General features: G+C 35.4%; 1 protein-coding gene across 1 annotated transcript; it reads left to right on the forward strand.

Annotated features, from left to right (window-relative positions):
- Window positions 1–17,499: 17,499 nt before the first annotated feature.
- On the forward strand, window positions 17,500–18,788 carry LOC133797639 (auxin-responsive protein SAUR36-like). Its single transcript, XM_062235614.1, has one exon. The coding sequence runs from the start codon at window positions 18,078–18,080 to the stop codon at window positions 18,579–18,581; it is 504 nt and encodes a 167-aa protein (XP_062091598.1). The 5' UTR covers window positions 17,500–18,077; the 3' UTR covers window positions 18,582–18,788.
- Window positions 18,789–20,524: the final 1,736 nt, after the last annotated feature.

Consider the following 20,524-nt stretch of genomic DNA (forward strand, 5'->3'; position numbering starts at 1 on the left):
TTTTAATTGTTTTTCTATAAAAATGAACTGAAATGACTGCTATTATACAAATGTCAAAATTTTAAAACACATTAGAAAAATACTGGATCATCCAAATCGGTCGTTAAAATACCCTCCAGTATATTTCAATATTTTTCTGAAATCTCGTACATATCAATAATATGCTGTGATAAATAGTATTTATGAAATGAACACCAAAATATGTCGTTAGTGCTGTTACTCAACTGCATAATGGGCCACAAAGTACAAAAAATTTGCTGCAACTTAGAAGAAGACAATGAAAAATTAAGAGCATTTTCTTGGTTGTACGATTGGGCTCCTCCGAAGTACTGAACTTGCCATTAATGGAGCTTTGGATTCGGGAAGAAAGGAAAGAAATGCCAAATAATTTTACTTAATTTTATAAAAAATAAAATCAAGACACAAATAAACAAAATAATATAGCATGATGATATATCAATGATAAATAAGTTATATACGTACTAATTGGTAATTAAGTTAGTGAGTTGGACACCGTGCTAAATAAATAAGTTATCATTTTGGTGGCAAAAATAATTTACATTCTCTATCTACTATTCCGATCAACTTTAATCGGTACAATCAAAGATATTGTATATATGTTAATATCTCCAAAGAAATTACAACTAACATATTTTCTGAAATAATTCTTTGATTTTAATTTTCTTAAATGCTTCAAGCTACATAGATTAAAATTCAGGGTATAATAATTATTATCAAGTAATTTAGTGGATATATGACTTAGCAATATGATATAAAAGTATTGTATATTTTATATATATTAATTGTGAACATTTCTAGAAATTGGTACTTATATTTTCCAAGAAGTTTCCCTAGCCAAATAATAATAATAAGAGACCTATAATTGATTTTATTTACAAATTTAACCTCAAGAATTTTAATTACAAAAATAACATTTTTATACTGCATATAAAAATAATATAGACCTCGTATAAGAATTTCCAACACTAAAATAATCATTTAATCCTCTCTATTCACCATAACTTTTTTTTTTTAAAAAATATGACCACACTCTTGATCATTTTGGCTCAAAGTGATATCATCGCGACCTATTCTTTAATGTGATCATTTTGATATGTTGGAAGCATATGTTTTCTCGCCGTCACTGGAATCAAAAGTAACCATTTTGGTGCTTATAAATATCGATTAGATACTGATTAGTTACATTTTTACAAAACAAAAAAACTTTATTTTAGTTAATTAACTTTAAGCTTATTTTCAAAATTTGGTTAATTGGTTTATGTTATGTATGAAATGTAAATTTTTAGGAGTAACTCCAAGTTTATGTTATGAAAAAATAACCAATTAGTATTATTTTCTAATAAGTTATTCATGGTAACTTGGAATTATAGTAACTTTTTATACTATATAATGACAAATTAGTTTCTAAAATAGACTTAAATGTAATGTAAAAGTATCTTAAATAATAAGACATGCAAATTACATGAGTGACTAAAAAAGTTTATTAAAAGTTAACATGTAGTATACTGAATTAATGTTTATTAATAAACTATACGGTAACTTATTGTAACACCTTGGATAACCCAAGACTGTCACATTGTGTACTTTAAATAGTGTTTAACTCGCTAAATGAGTCATTAGATTATAAACATGCATTTATGTGTTATTAATAGGCTAGGGTGAAAATATCGGTCAAAAGGAATGTATATATTTTATTTAAAACATTAAACTCTACATGGGCCCATAAAAGTATTTACAATCCAAAATGGTCATTACAGTATAAAAGTTACAATCTGCCGACCTAAGCGCCAAAAATAGGGTTGAACCCTAGTTCCCCTGAGAAACACATTGGCCGTGGTGGTCAAGCGGTCGCATATGTACACATCGCCACCTAAGCTCTCCACTCAAGGTTATGTGAGATTTTCTTTTCCTTTACATGCACCACATAACACCCGTGAGCCAAGGCTCAACAAGAAAACTTATTACTGCATGTATACAAGATAATAAATCATTCTAGGGGTTGCAACCTTAATCAAATGATGACTAATAAGTCATTCTGGGTAGATGACTAATAAGTCTCACTCTGGATAGATGAATAATAAGTCACTCAATTGATAGATGACTAATAAGTCATACTCTGGATAGATGACTAATAAGTCACTCTCTGGATAGATGACTAATAAGTCATACTCTAAATAGATGACTAATAAGTCACTCTCTGGGTAAAAGACTAATAAATCATACTCTGGATAGATGATTAATAAGTCACTCTCTGGGGTCTCGCGCCCCCAAGCCATGTGACATTTTAGTCACCTGAGCCTTTTGGCCCTGGCTCAAAGTAACTAGCCATTAGACTAGACAAACGCTTTAGTTTTCTTCGACCAATAGGTCAGTCAAGAATTAAATGCTCATGTTGATTAGATCTAATCATTTTGGCCTGCGTTAAACACATTAATGTCGCTCTTGACTCATAAGCCAATACCATACGACCAGTTCTTAGTACTACTGTTGATCATGACTGATAAGTCAAGACTTCACGACCAGTACTAACACTAATGTCGTTTCTGACTAATAAGTCAATGTCATTCACAAGTAGGCAAAGCTGCCAAGAATTTATAATGCAATCAATGTCCATATATAGAGTACTCAACATGTCTCAATAATAACCATGCATGTCACACACTGAGTGCAATTTTCTTACCTCTGATTCGAGCGTGAAATAATAAAAGAACGACCCTTGAGAACGATCTGTCCTTAGGCCCATTAGCGGTCACCTAATCATAATCAAATATGAAATCCCATCAATAAAATGAGTAATAAAAGGTTTCTGGACCAAGACCTAGCCTCCGGGACGTCAAATCCTACTAAACCGGGTAGTAGGAACGATTTCGAGGCCTTAGGTTTGAGTTCACACGATTAAAAATCAAATCTGGCCAAAAATGCCCTTAAGCATCGCAGCCCCACACTAGATGTAATGACCCAAAATTACTAATATGGCTTAAGGGCCTTGATTAGTGTGCCGAGAGGGCATAATTGGTTTATGTGCGAGTTTGTTGATTTAATGCATGATTATATGATAAGCATGCTTGTATGATTATATTAATGTAAGTATTGTTAAATGTTATGTCTGTGAGAACCACATTATTATGTGGGTAAGTCTGCAGCATGCGACTTGAGGAGATCTTAGGGAGCCAGTTAGCGGGAAAGTCACAATGGGGCTTAATATTTGACTTGGGGCAAGTCAAGGGGTATTCCAGGAATTAGATGATTATTTGAGTTATCGGGTTGTGGAAATAAATATATGGAGATATATTTTAGATTAGGAAGCTTAGGCGGAAATATTGGGGAATTTTACCATTTTGCCCTCGGGGACGTTTCCAGCACCCCGAGCCTCGGGATTGATTTAATTAACCAAGGTTAGACTTAACAAAACAAAAACCAGTGGACACAAAAGAGATAAACCGACCCTTTAATAGTTCTTCTCCTCTTCTCTCTTCTCTCTCAAGAAAGCTATAGGGAACTAAGGTGAATTCAGCTGGAAATCTTGTGATTTGAGCTGAAGTTTGAGGAATTAGCTCAGCTCTAACCAAGGAGCACTCAGCCAAGCCCAAGGTAAGAATTGCGTTTTGTTTTTGGGTGTTAGAATTCTGAGTTTTGGCTGAATGTTAAGGGTGTTTATGGTTTGAATATTTAAGGATTGAATTGGAGCTAGGAAGTTTGGGTTTTGGCTCATAAGTTGTCAAGGAGGTGGTTCACCAAAGAAGGTAAATTTCAATTCGTAATTTAGAGGTTAAAATTTGAGTTTACATGATTGGTTTTTGTGTTTTGAGCTGTTGGGTTTTAGAAATCAAAATGAGATTTTAATGGGATTTTAAGCTGGATTTCTGTTGGGTTATGCTGTTAGAATCATGTTAAAAGTCTTGTGATTAATGGGTTTTGGAATTAGGGTGCTTTGGGATGGTTTTGAATAAGGTTAGGGTATTGTAAATGGTGGGTTTTCTGGGCACGAAGGGTTGGGCCGTGACTCTGTTCTAGAGCGCTGCGGGCCTATGAAGCAAAGGAGCCAGGGAGGCTCGGCCGAAGGGGAGCGCCGCGGCGCCACAGGGCAGTGTAACGCCCTACATCCTTAGAGTCGTTACTAAGTGAGTTTAAAAATGTGCTTTCATCTCGCTAATCGAGGTATTAAATCAAACAGTGTAATTAAGCTATAAACAGAGGAAAAACCTTAGAAATATTAATTTCCATAGAAAATCATGAAAGGTTTACACTTGGGATCCCAAAATATAGTTTAGAAATGTTTACAACATATTAATTAAACCAAGTCGACTAAACGACAAAATCAGAGTTTATTTACAAGCATCTCCCAAAATCCTCTGGTCGTGGTGGCCAGGCTGGCCAAGCATGTACACGCCGCCTCACACTTGCTGTACTCATGGTTGGTTGATCACCTCTGTACCCTTTACCTGCACCACAGAGCATCTGTGAGCCGAAGCCCAGCAAGAGAACCCACAACACAGATAACATATGCAACACATATATCGAATATATAAACATGCCATCAATGGCTAAGCACGTACGGTCTAGCCATCCCAGGCATTTACCAAGCCCTGGGTTCGCGGACCATGCCGTGAGGATATCCCAGGTATCCTTCTGGGGACTCACCCTGGCAACTCGCACTTCACGTGCTCAGCGCTGCTCCCGGCCCCTTGCCGTTCTCGGCCTTGCACTCAACCTGCCCAACGCCGTTCCCGGCCCTTCACCGTTCTCGGTCTACACCGTTCCCGGCTCAAGCCGACCATTCACATCATAATTCACAAAGCATAACAAGCAAGCATAGAATTCTTGCATAATCAGATAAAGGGCTACGCCCCGCAGTTCTAACATATTGGGCTTGGCCCTACATACCAATCCATTCAATCACACTGGGCTCAGTCTTGCATATCAGTTCGTTCAAACACATTGGGCTCGGCCCTGCACACAAGCTCTATGGGAACAAGGGTTCTCTTACCTGAGTTCCGAGCTTTCTGAGTACCGATGTCCCGAGCACAGCCCTCTAACTTGAGCCTCGCTGAAACCCTAGTCACAACACATTAACAATATCCAATCATCAAGTTCTAGTCCAACGAATAACTTCAAACCATAACTCTAACCTCCGGGACCTTGAATTCTACCAATTCGGGTGATTAAATCCATCCCGAGCCTTACCCCTTGAGTTCCCAAGACTAAAACACCCTTAAAAATGTATACTGGCACTAAGGGTCGCGGCCCCACCCTCAAGAGATGCGGCTAGCCTCAAAACAGAGGCTAGCACACCCCTGCAACACACACGGGCCGCAGCGCGCATGAACTCTCGGCCATCCTCAGCCGCACGCGCACACGGGCCGCGGCGCGCCCTTCCTAGGGCCGCGGCCCTCCTCATCGAACCCAGAATTCTTCATCAGTTTTCTACATTTTCTTCAAGCCAATCCTCACCAAAACTCACCTATCTAACCCAAATATTTAACACATACACTCCAGCTTAGTAATAACTCAGTAACAACATCAAAATCCATCAAAGTCTACTACAAAAATCCAATTAGAACCCCAAGAACAAGTTAAATTCTACCCACATACAAAGCTTGAAAACACAGCTGAAACTTAAGCATAACTACCATGAAAAATCTTACCTCTTGCTGAGTTAAACCCCTGAAGTTGAACCTTAATTCCCCCAAGCTCCTAGCTCCCTAAAACCCAGCTGAACTCCTTAGACCTTCAAGTTGAGTCCCTTAGTTTTTCCTTGTGTTTATTTTAGAGAGTGAAAGAGTGAGGAAGATGAGAGCTATCTCAGCTAAGAGAGAAAGTATAAGTCGGTTCCCACAAGGCTCTAATTAATTCCTCTTTTTGTTTTATTTAACTTAAGTCTAAAGGGTTACCTCAAGGCTCGGATACCAAAACGTCCCCGAGGGCAAAATGGTAAATTTCCCCAATATTCTCGCCTAGACATTCTATCCTCAAATATATCTCCGAATATTTATTCCCATGTCCCGATAATCCCATAACACCTAGTACCCAAATTACCCCTCGACTCGCCCCGAGTCGAAATCTCAACCCCGTTGTGACTCTCTGGCTAACCGCTCACCAGGACTGTCTCGGATTGGGCTGCACAGACATTTCACATATATATAACATATATCACATTCATGCCCCTAATATCCAGATGGGGCCCTCATGCACATTTAACTCATTAAACATGCATCACTATCATATATCCACATTAATTCACCCATTAACACATTAAAGCATAATAAATCATTTATTGCCTTCCAGGCACACTAATCAAGGCCCTAAGCCCGATTAGCAAATTCGGGTCGTTACAAGTAATCTAGCGATGGGTGACCTCCTGGGAAGTTTTCCCAGGAAGTGTGCGAGTGAGGACAAAGCACGCTGGAAAGACTTGTCTTGGTTTGTAGGGCCAGTCGTCATTCCAGAAAGCAGCCATAGTGATGTGGGGCGTCACATAATGGTATCAGAGCCTTGACCCAGCCAGAAGTGTGGCCGGCGGGGACGTCGGGCCCGTAAGGGGGGGTGATTGTGACAGTCAAAATCCCGTGATCCGTAAGGGGAAAGACCGGGTAAGCTGTGAATCCTACACTGCCTGGGGAAGGTCAAGTGTAATGATTCTAAGACTGTGTAGGTATGGAACTACACAGTTGAAGAAGGCTTAAATGGATTGATGGGTACTACCTATATCAAGAAGATGCATCTTCTTTTCGGTAGCCCATCACTTGAGAACTCCATGGTTAAGCGTGCTTGGCCTGGAGTAATCTAGGGATGGGTGACCTCCTAGGAAGTTTTCCCAGGAAGTGTGCGCGCTGGAAAGACTTGTCTTGGTTTGTAGGGCCAGTCGTCATTCCAGAAAGCAGCCATAGTGATGTGGGGTGTCACAAGGGCGGGTCGCGGCTAGGTTTCTGGGGTCGGAGCCCTTAGGTGCATTTTTTATATTTTGGGGATTTTAAGCGCGGGAACCTAACCTAGGGTGCTCGGGATTGATTCCACCACCGTGTTTGGTGGAATTCGATGACCCGGAAACCTTTATGTGAATACTAATGGAATCCATTACCTTGGTTGTGACTAGGTGTTAAGTTAGGGCTTGGGAAGCGGATCGTGCTCGAGAGTCGTCGCTCGTACTCGATGAACGTGGAAATTAAAGGTAAGAAAACTGCACCTGGTTGTGTATTTGTAACGGGACTAAGTGTTCCCTAATATGTATACTTTGAAAGGATCGTATTACGCCATGTAAACAGTAAACCACGGCCTAAGAGTGCCCAAGGTTACACTAGCGCACAGGGCGCGGCTCGGCCACTGGTAGCCGAGGACAGCTTATTATGCACTGAGCTCGGTTTAAGCGGGCTGGAGTTAGTGGGGTAAACAGAGGGTGTGGCCTAAGGTGTCAGCCCTGATAGTCGTGTAATTTGATTGTTATTAATGCTTGGTTGCATCTTTGATTCTGAATACATGCTATGTTGTTAATATGAGTGCTAAGTGTTCGATCATGCTTATAAGACTATTCATCTGTTATTGTTGTTTGTGATGCATATTATGTTTTCTTGCTGGGCCTTGGCTCACGGGTGCTACGTGGTGCAGGTAAAGGCAAGGGCAAACTTGATCAGCCCTGACTTGGAGAGCTCTGTGAGCTAAATGTACATGACCAGCTGCTCAGCCGCCACGGTTGAGGGGAAGACAGGAACAGGGGAACCAGAAATGTCTATTTTACCTTAGAATGGCTAGTAGTTGTTTAAACCTTGGAAATTTTGTAAACTGACTTTCGAACGCTGTTCCTTCTTGGGATCCCATGTATAAAATGTTTTGTTATATAAAATGTACATGTTTGAGACCAAAACCTTTTAACCCTAGTTCACTAGTGGTTTTAGTATCACGTTTTGACTAAATGACTTGATTAGCAAGTCCTGCATCTTTATAAACACACAATGTAGCGGTCTTGGCTACCCAGGGCGCTAAACTAGACCTGAGCCGCGGCCTACCTCCAAACAGGGGTCGAATCCATTCTCTACCTGTGTCTAGCATCGCGGCGCGCCCACCCTACACCGTGGCTGTAACGACCCAAATTTACTAATGAGGCTTAAGGGCCTTGATTAGTGTGTCGGGAGGGCATAATTGGAATATATGTGATTTAATGATATAAAGCATGTTGTATGGCTATTTGAATATCTGAGATGCATGACTATGTGTATTAGTATGCATGTAGGCCCTAATTAGGGTATAAATGGTATAATTGTAATTTTGGCCCATTGAGGGCATAACTGTATATAAATGCGATAATTGTTGAGACCACATTATTATGTGGATATATCTGTGATCTGTGATTCGAGACGATCCTAGTGAGCAGATTAGCGGAAAAGTCGCTGCGGGGATTTATACCCGGCTCGGGGCGAGCCTGGGAGTATAAATGAGAATTTAGAGAATATATTGAGGTTAATTTTGATAATGAGGAATATAATTGGAGATTATTTAGGTGTCGGGAATTAAGCGGAAAATATTAGAGACATTCGAGGAATTAGCGGGAATTTGGGGTAAAATGACCAAAACGCCCTAGTTGCACTTAAAGGTTTAAAATTAAAAGGGAGGGCATTAAGGTCATTTGGCTTGCAAGAGATAAGTATGCTGAGGCTTTATACTTAGTGGGAATTGTAGAAAAAGGTAGAAGGCTGAGGAAAGAAAGAAAAGAAGGAAAAGAAAGAAAAAGGAAAGGAAGGAAAACAGAGCAGTTTTCTTAGGTTCGGTTGGTGATTCTCTCACCCTTTCTCTTCAATTTTCTTGGAGCAAAACTCATAAAGGAGCTAGGCTAGGCTGAGCAACAAGAGTATTGAGCTAAACTTGAAAGGTTGGCAAAGGATTAGCAAGAACACATCAATATTTGAGGTAAGCCTTTAGAGTTTTCAGTTTCTGGTTTGGTTAGTTTAAACTATGTTGTCTAAGCTGAGCTGATGGGAACTTTAGGGGAATTCAAGCCAAGGGATTGAGGAAGAGCAAGATAAGGAGGTCTAGAGGCAACTTAAGGTCGAATTTCCATCAAAGGTATAAAATTCTGAGCTTTAAACTTTGAAGGTTTGATTATCTTTGCTGAGTTTCTGAAGACTATGAGCAACTATGGTGAATTTTGAGATTAGGGATGCATGTGATTGGGTTTTGAGTATTTGGGATTCTTGGGATGAGTGGAGTGTGTTAATAAGCTTGTTTTTAAGTTTGGTGAAGGTTTGGAGAAATTTTGGTTAAGTTTGGCTCGGGGAAATCGCAGGAAGGGAAAATGTGGTGTTGGTTGTCTATGACTAGCGCTACAGCGCTAGCCTTTGGGCGCTATACCGCTAGGCCATGCTTTCTAGGGGATTTTGGTTCTACTTGTAGCGTTGTAGCGTCCTCCTTAGAGCGTTGTAGCGTCCTCCTTAGAGCGCTGTAGCGCTGGCCTGTTTCCAGAAAGGGATTTTAGGGTTATTTACAAGGGATTTTGACCAAGGGTTCGGGGTTCGATTCCACCACCCTGTTTGGTGGAATTAGGACTTCCCGAGGGCTCGAGATTGGTCCCGAGGCTAGGTTATGGACTTGAGGGTTAGTGATAACTTTGGCCTATGATTTTGATTAGGTTCGCGCTAAGGCTCGGGAAGGATTGTGCTTGAGGATTTCATTGAGCAGAGCTAGCAAATTCAAAGGTAAGAAAACTGCACCCGGTTATATGTTTGTGATGGGACTAAGAGCTCCCGATATCTGTATAATGTCAATGATGGTATTATGCCATGTGACATGTGATATCGGCCTAAGGGTGCCGTCCACAATATTTGCACACAGGGCGCGGCTTGGCCACTGGTAGCCGAGGACAGCTTATAATATTCACTGAGCTCGGTTTAAGCAGGCCGGAGTCAGTGGGATAATGGAGGGTGCGGCCTGAGGGCGCTAACCCTAGTTATCACTTGTGAATTGGTGTATGATATGAGTTGATATGTTAATATGCTGAATACTTGGTTATTCTGAATGTTTATATGATTGAGAACATGTGTTATGCAATATGAGATATTGGATTGTCTGTTGATTGCTTGTGCTCTGTTTTTGTGTTTTCTTGCTAAGCCTTGGCTCACGGGTGCTACGTGGTGCAGGTAAAGGCAAAGGCAAGCTAGACCAGTCCTGAGATGGAGAGCTGCGGGGCTGAATGTACATAGCCAGTTGTTCGGTCACCTTGGCCGAGGAGTGGATCAGGACAGGGATCGCTGAACTGTCTATTTTGCCTTAGTATGGCTAATATTGTATTTAGATCGTGAATCTTTTGTAGATGGTTTTAAACCTATTATTTTGGGATCCCGTGTAAACAGGAATTGTTATTTATAAGAAATGCGACTTTTAAGACCAAAATCTTTTAACCCTAGTACCATTATAGTTTCAGTAACACGATTTTAACTAAATGACTTGATTAGCAAGTCTAGCACTTTTATAAACACACAGTGTAATGGTCTTGGCTATCCAGGGCGTTACAGTGGCCCTAACTTCTTAGACAGCAGGCCTCCTCCTTCATCAAGCCTGGGCTGCGGTGCCTAAGAACAGGGATGCGGCCTAACCACGAACCCAGCTGAAACATTCGTTTTCTCCCATTTAAAATCCTCCAAAAATCTATCCAAACATATCCAAATCCCAAAATCAAAGTTCCCAAACATCCCAATGATCCAAAACCTTCAAAACCCGAGGCTTAAACAACTCAAAAATTCATCAACACAAAAAATCCAATTCAAAACTTAGAATCTCAAAAACTCAAAACTTAAAACTTGGATTACCTCTGATTGAGTCTTTTCTCGCTAAATCCTCCAGTTAAAAAGCTTCTAATCTTTCTTAGAATTGCTATAACTCGATCATCGCTTGAATCTGAGTCCTAAAACTCAAGGTTCCTTCGAAAATGCGACGAACAGTAAAAAGGGATAACGGGAGAAAGATAAAAAGAAAAAGTATTTGAACGTATTTCCTTCTGACAGGTTGCTTAAAGCTTAAGTAACCTCAAGTAAATCCTAATGCTCGGGATCCCAAAAACCCCCCCGGGGGTAAAATAGTCAAAATTATAAGAATTTCCTCATGATCTCACTAACTCCCAATATATCATCAAATAATCATTCTCATTATCCAATATCCAGATAATTGACCCCGTTATGAAAAAATCGTTAACTTGCATTCTAGGATCGTCTCATGCCGAATAGGTAAAACACATCAACATAATAATATGGTCTCACCCATATATCACATACATGCACATAAATATACAATTATGCCCTTAACGGGCAAAAATTACGAAAATGTCATTCTAATAAGAAGTGGGCCTACATGCATGAAATTAACATCATATAATAATATAACTCACATAATCATGCATATAATCACATACTTTCATATTAAATCAATTATGACCCTCCTGACCCCCTAATCCAAACACTAAGCCACATTAGAGAATTTGGGTCGTTACACTTATTATACTATATGACAACTCATTAGTGTTTGAAATAAGCTTGAAGGTTACCTACATGTATCTCAAATAATAAGATACCATAATATAACCTAAAAATACCTAATTGATATATGAAGATGTCTACAAATAAGTTTTGGAGGTAACCATAATGTACTGAAATAATATAATCTAAAAATAAAACTTTTAATAAAAAAGCGACCAATTGGTAACTTATCACCATTATACGTAACCAAAATGTTACTTTTGAAAACCTAGAAAAACGAGAAATTTGGTATTTTGAGAATGTTTCAAAGTCAGGTATATTATTTCTAGAATCATGTATTTTTTGATGATGTGACAATGCATTTTTGTAAATAGAATTTTGTAGGAGATTTTTGTAATTATTTTATATTATATGTATATAATTGTAAATATTCATAATAATAACAATATATTATTGGGGCACCCCCAAAAGGAGTGGTATGATGTACTTGATTTATGTTTTTAGTACTTGGGTGATATTTAGAGTAATTGTTTTTTAAATAAAGGTATATATTGTAGTTATTTAGAGTTTTCTCTAGATTTCTAAGAAATTCTAAATAATTTATTATGTCAAAAATCATATTCAAATATGCTACTTTTCACGCGCATAAAAAAAAAATCATGTTTGCAAAAAAAATTTACTCTTTCTTTCGACATTGTAAATTATTCGAAATTTCTTGAAAAATTATAGGATGCTCTAAATAACTACAATATACACAGTTATAAAAAAAATTGTGTCGAAAATCACCAAAATATCGAAAACAGAAGGGAGTACACATGGCACAATAAATTAATTTTGAAGTTTAATTTATATTTTGTGCCTTTGGTTCGCTGAGATTTACATCTCTTCTATATAAAAAGTATGTAGATAACGAAATTTTTTAGTTTTAACGGTTTTTTATTTTTTTCGGTTAACTTTAACGGAACATTTATATTTAACATAATATTTTTATATTTAACGGTAGATTGTAAACATGACTTAAACTTAAAAAAAAAATTTAAAAATTAAAATAGGATATTTTTTTAGATATTTTACAATGATAATTATTTAAACATAATAAATCTATATATTTTATAACTTAAATAAAATTTAATTAAACTTAATATTATATTAAACATATAATATATAATATTTTGTTATCACTGTCAAATTCAAAAATTGGAACAAACATAAATTTAAAAAAAATTAATTTTTTTTAAATATTATTGTATTTTATATATATGTCATGTAAATATATATCTATGTCAACATTTATGTTTAGATATCATATATGTAGAGATTATTGATATAAATATTTATATATACTATAGAATTATATATATTTAAAAAAAATTAACTAATTTTTATTAAAATTATAAACAATACTTATAATTTTAAAAATAAACAAATATGCATTTCATATTTCTTCCACCTAGTATAATAATAAGTATTTGTGTGAGTTGGTGGTGAACTCAACTAGTTTGTACTTTGTACTTCCAAATCTCTCTTGGCTTATTTTATATTATGCTTATACAGGTCACATGAAAGTACTATATATCAATTAAACAAAAACAACGTGTTTTTGTTTTTGAAAGAAAAACAAAACCTAATAAACTTTATGGAACAGATAATTACTCATATCTCGAACTAATTCCGTACAGATAAAATCAACCACAACATTAACATAACCATATATATATATATATATAAATTGGGAAGAATATAATATAAAATTAAAAGCACATCGTAACTCAAGAAAATTGCTTCCATAACACTTGATTATATATCTTTTTTTTTCCTTACGCGAACTTGTCCACTTCATTTCATTTGGTACCCGTATATATCAAAAGGTTGTTAATGAATAAGATATTCAAAAATAAAAATAAATCATAAATGGTAATTTAAGAAAGTCAAACTTGACAGCTTACTAGATGTATCCTACGTGTATATATATAAAAATTTTAGAAAGTTTAAAGAGGGAGCTAATAAACTTATAATTAATCGAATAATTAAGCAGAACAAAGTCTTCTTCTATACAAATTTTAATGACTTATAGTTGAAGAAGGTACAGCTAATAAGTTTTGTTCGTACCTAAAGATACATAATGTTTATTAATAATAATAATAATAATGTAAATATGTATGACTACATATATAACATCATAATATATATATTTTAGAACTAATTTGAAAAAAAACAAGTATGAAGTACCTTTCCCAACCGAACCTAAACTATATAAATATATATTACATGTATTATTCAAAAGACTCCTTCTAGATAAGGTTATCGATGATGTCATAATAATAGAAAAAGAAAAAATAATAATAAACTTCAAATAATTTTATCACAACGTGGATCACCAAGGTGCTGACCTTGATGGGAAGCAAGTGGTAGAATTAGAATTTTGAATAATATTCACATTTTTCTCCACCAGATATTTATATACACATATTTTATGTGGTGATATTTATATATCTAACATAGCAGAGAATAAACTAATCAAAGGGATGAATTGACAAAAAATAAATAAATCATTAAGTTAGCGTCGAACAGTCAATATAGCAATTTTTGTACCTCTTCATCATAAATTAATTAAAGGTTACAATATTGTCCGTACACTGTACGTTTTTATATTTATCATCAACTAGTCTCTAATGTATTATATAGTTTATGTCAACTATGTCCAATTGTTATCTATATACAATTAAAATCAAGTATTGATAATTTGACATATATTTTAGAGCTTAGACACTATTTAGGATAATTTAATTTAAAATCTATGCAAGTAAGAGCACATAAATTAATTCATAACCTAAAAAATAAAAGCGATAACGAAAAAAGCATTAGTATAAGACACCTTAAGATGTTCAACATTTTTATTATAATTAAAGCTTTGTTGGACTCTTAGCTTATTAAAAAAACGTTTCAATAAACTACTCTTATTAGCTTAAGCTCTTTATAAATCCAACCATACTATTAAAATAGTTTTTAAGGCTTAATAATATATATATTGGTAAAAATAGTTTTTCCAATTTAATATATTATGTTATAGAGTTAAGTATCATAAAGTACTCTATATAAGAATAATCCAACAGCTAAACAATTGAACTACACAAGTATAAAGTAGGAATTAAAGGTGAAACTGAAGAATAAAGATTTGTTTAGTCATTTTGATTATGATAGCTATTTAATTCCTGTATTTCTTTTGTATATATATCAATATATGTATATGTGTGCGACAATTAAAAACAAAAGAAATGAAGTTGTCGTTGGAGCAAAATGAGAGGGAGAACAAGATAACTATACGACAAGACAATTACTTCCCTGTCTTAACACAACAGCATGGACTAATCAATCATCAAACCCTTGTCTTTTTCCTGAGTCCCACACTCCAACCCCAAAAATTAATACCAACTAATCAATTTCCCACTTTGGAAAACTACACTTTATATAATATTAATATATTGTCTGACCTTTCTCCTACTCTCATTGCTATTAATTTAAATTTATATACATGCATACACATACATATAATATGTATATTCCTCTCTTATTAGTTCAACACTTGCTTCAAAAATCAAAAGTTATACTTTTCTCTGAGAGAATAGTATATATAATTAAACAAGTTGTCATGTCAATGTCTTATCAAGTCCTAATCTCCTATTAATTTTCTTTGGCTACACACAACATTCTTACTTTAATTTCTAATTAATTACGAAAATTTTGGTGGTGATATTAAATTATTTTACTTATTTTCCCTGAAGAATCATTGATAAACTTCTATGGCTCTGATTTTCTAATCTATTTTAGTTTTTTCCACCTTAGAATACCTACCCTAGCAATGTGAATTTTGAAAGTAGAAGAATTTAAATTTGTTTTGAGTAGTTGATTTGTTTTGGAAAGTTTGGATAAATTTAAAATAGAGTAATATTAAATTTTTATGTACAAAAAAATTTACTTTACTCTTAAAATATACGTGAGGCTCGTACATATTATTAACTTTTAACTTCTTAAAATTTAGACTAAACATAAAAAGATATTTAGATTCTCATTCACTCTTTTGCTTTACTCCGTAGCAAACACCCTTCAATGTTTCTTCTTATAAAACAAAAAAACATGTTTCAAAGGCAAGTAAATGAGGATCTTCTTTTTCAATATTCGAACAAGAAAGAAAGAAAGACTTTCCGTTTTCAAATTTTTACTTTGTTTTTCTACTTTTGTTGCGAAGTGCATTTTCCCTATCGAAAAGAACAAATAAGGGAATCGAAAGAGACGCACAGACTCATTTCCTCCACGTAAGCGGGACATTCCGGGCCGGCCATCCCCAAGGCCCAGCCCACTTGGATCAAGAATATCGGCCAAATGGGCCCATTACCTTGACAAGTAAACGGATGACCTTCATCATCAGCCACTTGTGGGTCCCACTCCTTCGGTACAGGTACGGCTCCGTACATGTACGGTCCACGAAGATTTTTATTTTCTTCCGCCACGTACTTAATTGCCAAACTACATACGAATTTTTATTTTATTTTTGTATTTATACAGTTTCAAATAGTATTTTCGTATTTGGTTCAAAGTGTAGAAAAAACGTGGTCAATTTTTTTTTGTTGAAAATAATTCGTGCCAGGGAAAAAAAAAATAGGGAATAGAGTTCAATGGAACACTCAATCGATTAATGACAAATATTTTTATAATTTCGTGATCGCAATACAATTATTTATAAATTTATTTATTATTTTTTCAATAGTGACTCTATATTCCATCATTGATTTATTATGAATTGACAAACAATACTTTAGTTTTTGTGTTTGGGAATAATTGCGAATTATTATTTTTTGTGGACTCAAAATTAGAAAACAAACTGAAAAAATCTTCGGGGTTGAGTTGATGAGAGAGTCGTGGTGGAACATCTTTAAGCACGATAATAATATTATCATAAGATTCGAATTGGCAATACTTATTTATTCTACAATTTTTTTAATGATTTTCCAAGTTGTGTGTAAGAATTTCTTTTTTTTTTTTCGATTCCCACACACACAAAAGAAAAGCATAATTATAGATAACTAACGTGGGGAACTACTATGAGTTAGTTAAAGAAAAGACTTGAAAATCTGTTGTGGGACAACCCCAACAAAATCTAGTCTTTTAAGCAACATGTAGGGTTCAAATGAACCCAATCATGCATTTTTTCACAGTACACAAGAAATAAGATGGAGAAATGGTTATTACAAAACCACATCTTCAAAGTCATGTTTACATTTGAAATGACATAATTTTTTAAAAATAATTAAAGGACCAAATTTTTACACCCATTAGGTTAACAATCACTGACGTATCATAATATCATATATATTACAACATATATATATATCTCCGAGATTATGGGCACTCAACTGGGATATAGGTAATCAGGTTGTGACAGTTTTAATTAAAAAAAAAAAAAAAACAGAAGATGCCACATGTTCGCCACGTGCCTAGCATAAGATCAGGTGCAAGATATGAAATAGAGCCCTGAAACACCATAGCAGTTACCAGTTATGAGCCTGAGGAGACTGAGTCAGTCCTTTGTCTTTATTGCCCTTGAAAAATATATATTATTTGTCTTAATTATCTCGAAGTATCTCTTTTAATTTTCTATTATAAGGACAAAGTACCACTATTTAAAGGGATACGTACGTGTCCCATCTCTAACAATTTCTTCGAACCATCATCGTAAAGCCCGATATTGCACCTTCTTTCTTTCGGCCGAGGCCACGCTATCATTATCCGAAAACTCGTTTAGATTTGCCACAGACAAATCAGAAACGACTACCTGAATTATCGCTGGTCAACACCCAACAATCCGTCTCAAAATCAAACGGTGTATATATCGAATTATCTTCACTGTAGAACAGTCTCAAACCAATAGGCTTGAGGCTCATCATCTGACCGTTCCTTCTGCTGACCATTGACTTTTTCCTCTCTACTCCTTCGTCTCTCTCTTTCTATTTAAGCACTCGCGTGGCCGACCAATCTCGAAAGATTTCCACTTGCTCTCTTTCTCTTTCGCCTATTCGCCCAATTTGACTCTTCGAATTCTTATCTTCGTTTCGGCTTTGTATTCTTGGGTCGATTCACCAAAACTCCTTTATATATATATATAAGTTATAACCAATTAACAAATCTAAAGAAAATAATTACTTTCTCTAAACTCTTTCACCAACTATTCTCCAACACCCAGAAACTACTTTCGCCACCACTCTCCGGCGAAGGCAAGAGAAAGAGAGTAGCATAGCAACCACTGTTTTACATCTTTTGGATGAAGTTAAGCTACTGCAACCATTGGAGTCAGCTTGAAGACGAGTAATATGTCAAATATACCAGCTTTTCTCTCTGAAGGCTGCTTAACTCTCTTCCGCTTAACCATGTCCGAGGCTGATCCTTGGCCATTTTCTTGAAACCCCAGTCAGTTCCAGCAAAGCTCGTTACTTTGTCCAGCCTAAAATAACCCGGAAAAAAATAGATTGTAAAACCAAAATAAGAACACCCATCTCTTCCTTTCAAGCCTTCACTGTTTTTTTTTTCACTATCGAAAGAAATATTATGAGGAAGATACGCGGCTTCAAGCTCGGGAAACGTCTTTTCCGGGTCACGAGATGGGTTCTCCGGAAAACCCAGATTCGAAACGGATACCGCCGGTTGAGCCAGGCGTCGTCAGCTCATAAGTCCAAGCCCATTTCGAAACTCATCAGTTGGGGTCGTCGCCTGACGAAAGGAGCTAAATCGCTGTGTTGCTCCAAACCCGGGTCGGGTTATGTCCAGCTGGGTCACGAGCCGTTTTTGAAGAAGCAGCCGGAGGTTCCGAAGGGTCATCTGGCGGTTTACGTTGGCCAAGAAGACGGGGACTTTCGCAGGGTGTTGGTTCCTGTGATTTACTTTAACCATCCTCTGTTTAGTGAGCTATTGAGAGAGGCAGAGGAACAGTACGGGTTTCAACACGACGGTGGAATCACCATCCCTTGTCGGATCTCTGAGTTCGAACAAGTCAAGACCCGAATCGCCGCCGGGTCTGGTGGCCGGAAGCATGCGTGGAAGCGCCATTATTGATCGTGTTTGACTCATTGTCCGCGATGATGAATGATGATAGTTACCATTAGATTGATGATGATGAAAATGATGTTTATAATTTTTGAATAGCTAGTGGATTTTCTTTTTGATATATTTATTTTAACTTTTACCTTTTTGATACTTGCTCTATTGGATTTTTAGTTTGTAAATAGTAAAAGGACAATAAAAGCTGTGTTTTCACTGGTCGATTATGATAGTCATTATGTTTAAAGATAATAAAACAGTGATGTAATTAGCTGTTTTTGGTTTGACGAGGACGATGATTATCTTTAATATGTTAAATCATTCATAATCGTGACTTTTTTTCTTGATTTTTGATTTGGCTTTGGTGTGGGAGTGATTCAATTTTCAAGACATTATCATAAGAATCCTCTAGTTGTGGTTTCTAGATAGACATGTTTTTTCATCTCTGATTTTTAAAGGCTAAGAAAGCTTTGCCTTGTCCATAAAGAACCAACAAGATAAATCACACCATTTGAGAAATTGTTTTCACACTTTATTATTATGATTAAATTGTCTGTGCTAACATTTCAACAAGTTTTGAAATTTTGAATTGCACTTTTTCTAGTTCAGATTTCCAAGGAATTATTGCTTTTCATTCATATTTATTTTTGTAAATAATCAAGATGTTTATTGTATTTCCTTTTAAATTTATAGGAAAATTGATTGACAAATTAAAAGGAGAAGAAAATCAAGGACATTTAATAATTTAAAGTGTACAGAATTTATAATAATGATTAATGGAACCAAAAGAAGAAAAAAAAAGAGATGGGTTTGCCATGTTTTGTTTTGGCACCACAAAAGTCCTAATCATCCATGGCGGTGGTGATAGTGGAGAATATGAAAATCGATTGGGTTTTTGGTGGAATTTCTCATCTCCACAACCCCACTTAATGTGGGAAGAAAGGAACCTTGATAATAATAATAATAATATTGTCAAAAATCAAGAATTTATTGTTTTCTTTACATTTTTTTATTCATATTTATAATTTTGTGATTGTGAATATAGAGGTCACTGTAGTAAATAGTGGTCCATTAATTTTTAAATCAAATTCAAGATCTGTACAAAATATTTCAGTTGTCCCATTTTGGATCTTCTACATGTGCTCACCCAAATTGATCAAGTAGGTGAGAGTATTGACAATGCAAATTGCCAAACCTAATAAATAAGGTAATATGTTAATCTTTTTTTAGTATCATAATAGGTAATAAAAGTTGCAATATTGAGCAGGGGCTGAAAGATTCCTCAAATTCTTCCAAAAACAAATATAAATATGATGCATCTAAATATATAATAAAGAATCCAAATATATATTTATATTTTAGTATTCATACGTGGTTCAAGTTTCAACTACCAAAGGTTAAAATATAAATACCGGTCAAGATTTTCACTAGTAGGTCAACAATATATATTATTATATTGTCATTTAGACCTCGAATTACTATAATTAGTAATTATTATTATTTACTTTAGTACATTAATTTTATCAATTTGTACAATATTTTAGTGACATCTTTACTTGTAATTGACAAGAAATGCTCAAAAAAATGAGAGAGAAATATTTTTGTAGTATCTAAAATGATAAAGTTAAATTCAAACTAATTTGAAATGTAAAAGAATAAACCTAGTTTGAAATGTAAATAAATAAAACAAAATAATATAGCATATAAGCACAAATACTACTCTTAAAACAAATGAGAGACTCTTATATATGCGTATAAATTGTTGCACAATAATACTTCTTTCTTCAAATAAAATCTTCAGTGTGTACAATATTGGGGCGAAATAGAATGAGTAACTCTCGAAAGATGGTCGCATGCAGGATGATCATTTCACATTGTAATAGTTATGAGTACTGTTATTGTTCACTACTAAATAAAAGATTCATTACGTCAAAAAATACAAGACTTATTATTATGTT

The sequence above is a fragment of the Humulus lupulus genome, chromosome 8 (genome assembly GCF_963169125.1).
Source record: "Humulus lupulus chromosome 8, drHumLupu1.1, whole genome shotgun sequence".
Lineage (NCBI taxonomy): Eukaryota > Viridiplantae > Streptophyta > Magnoliopsida > Rosales > Cannabaceae > Humulus > Humulus lupulus.

What these genes read in the sequence shown, in the direction of transcription:
- LOC133797639 (XM_062235614.1), top strand. Translation starts at nt 18,078, where the DNA reads ATGAGGAAGATACGCGGCTTCAAGCTCGGGAAACGTCTTTTCCGGGTC.